This window comes from Etheostoma spectabile, chromosome 1, assembly GCF_008692095.1.
Source record: "Etheostoma spectabile isolate EspeVRDwgs_2016 chromosome 1, UIUC_Espe_1.0, whole genome shotgun sequence".
In the NCBI taxonomy this organism is placed as follows: domain Eukaryota; kingdom Metazoa; phylum Chordata; class Actinopteri; order Perciformes; family Percidae; genus Etheostoma; species Etheostoma spectabile.
In genome coordinates, this window is record NC_045733.1 from 29373612 (window position 1) to 29375702 (window position 2091).

At 40.5% G+C, this 2091-nt stretch overlaps 1 protein-coding gene across 13 annotated transcripts in view; it reads right to left on the reverse strand.

The window, feature by feature from the left end:
• The window catches only part of nav2a (neuron navigator 2a), a 224756-nt gene that overhangs the window by 74204 nt on the left and 148461 nt on the right, over nt 1–2091 (reverse strand). The window contains exon 1 of one of the 13 annotated variants that reach the window (XM_032523943.1): nt 1863–2035. The exons of the other annotated variants lie outside the window; for them this stretch is intronic. Within the exon in view, the coding sequence (XP_032379834.1) occupies nt 1863–1964 (102 nt within the window). The 5' untranslated portion in view covers nt 1965–2035. Of the gene's footprint in view, nt 1–1862; nt 2036–2091 lie in introns of those variants that run through there. 13 annotated transcript variants of the gene reach the window in all.

Genomic DNA, 2091 nt, shown 5'->3' on the forward strand with positions numbered 1-2091 from the left:
CACACACACACACACACAGCAATAATGTGTGCAATACTGTCGATACAACTGTTTACTATGCAGCATCTAATACCTAATTGCTGTAACTTTCATCCACTACCACAAAAATTATACTTACATCATTTAACCATATCAACATTAGTTGTAGAGTTATTAACACACAAAACCAAATTAGTACCATTGAGTTCATCTACCAACAGACAGATATTGACACAGTGCTTGTTTAATTACTACTTGTTGCATCGTCCAAGCAATTACTTCACTATTGTACCACATTGTTATTAACCAATCCACTATTTGATTACTACCCTTTTCTACTCATAGTTTAAACTCCCTGTCTGTCTGAGCCATGTTAGTGTGTGAAGAGGCTGGCGGATTGAGTTGAAACAGCAGTGCTACCCCTGCTGTCATTTCCGTGACCTCTGACCCCTGAAACAGCTGTTAGAGGCGCTGACATATACTGCCCTTCAAGGTGATGCAGCAAAAACTTAGGAACAGTAGGAATGCAGACTATGGGCCTCTACGAATACCACATACTCTTTAAAAATAAACCTGATCTGAAATACCCCTCTATGCCCACCGACATACCCTGAGACTTTCTAAAATACCCCGGGCCTAAACTTCCTTTGAGTGACTGAACCACTCCCCCATGCCTAACATTCCCTGGTCTAGTTGGAGTTTAAATAGCAGCAGCCTGCAGAAAATATGCTCCATTAACATACCCCATCACAAATGCCAGGCCCGTCCTGCTGAGATGCCCCCAAGCCCCGCCTCTCAGGGGGTATCCATACTGAAACCTCTTGCTATTTAAAACCGGCAAGGCCCAGAGCTGAGAGAAGCCAGAGGAACACTATTCAGCTCAAAAATCTGCCACCAGCTACAGAGTCTGGGACCAATCACTTTGTTAATTATTAATCCTCGCTTGTGTATTTTTTAATGTTCTATATCACTGAGTAGTCTGTGATGTTAAGTACATCCCATAGGTCAATGAATGGAAATGACGTCACACTTTTTGTTAGGAGTCTGGCCTAGAGGTTTTAGATGCTGTGTAAAGTCAGTGGCACATCTCAATTCAAATCCTGCTGGGGACCTTTGTTGCATGTCATCCTTCCTCCCTCTCTCTCACCTCCCTACTGTCAGCTATACAAAACAAAGACAGAAATGACAACACCACCAAAACATTCTCTCTCTTTTTCATCCATACCTGAAAATGAACTATTCTGAAAATTGGATTTATGTTCTACAGTCATTATCAAGTAAAAATGACAATAATTTGCTATTTACAACTTCAGAAATGCAAAGCTATTCTTGCTTTTAATTTCATGTTAATATTACTTATTATAAAACAAAATGAACTATTAAACTACAACTAGATCTCAGATTGGGTTCTTTTGATGTTTGTTTTATTGAACGTGTATAAATCAAAGTTTTGAGCAATTCATAAAAACACAATTATCAGTTAACTGATGCATTAATCAATAAAGAAAACTATTATCAGTTGCAGGCTTATTGAAAACGTATTAAGTTGACATCACATTAAACCGGTTATTACAAGACTGTAAAAGTAATATAGGGCTGATCCACTTTTAGGACTCATTACTCTTCTTTTTCCACAAACTACGACAGCTGGCTGATGGATGATTAAAAACATACTCAAGTGAAATGACAAAGTTGACAACATTTTCAAGAATATACCACAGCTACACCAAGTAAGTTACAAAAACAGTCAAAAGAGAATATGTATAGTGTAAGATAACACAGATAATGCTCTGTTTAAACTCCTGTGATCATCAGAACTAAATACCCCTACAGAAGCAAAATCTCCAACAAATCCTCTGAAGGACACCGCTGGTGGCTCCTACCTGCCTGGATGTGTGATCTGTTCCTACAGTGTAACTGCTCTGCCTGGCTTCACACCTCCACCCAGCCCACCGTCCCCACCTGCTCTGCTCAGTCGGCAGCATGGGGCTGGCCAGCCAACAGCCCTCTGTACAAACACTTTTTTCCCCATCACACGGATGCTAGTGTTGCGTTTGTGTGTGAGACAGAGAGAGTGCGTGAGAGAGGGCGTGAAAGAGAGAGAGAGAGAGA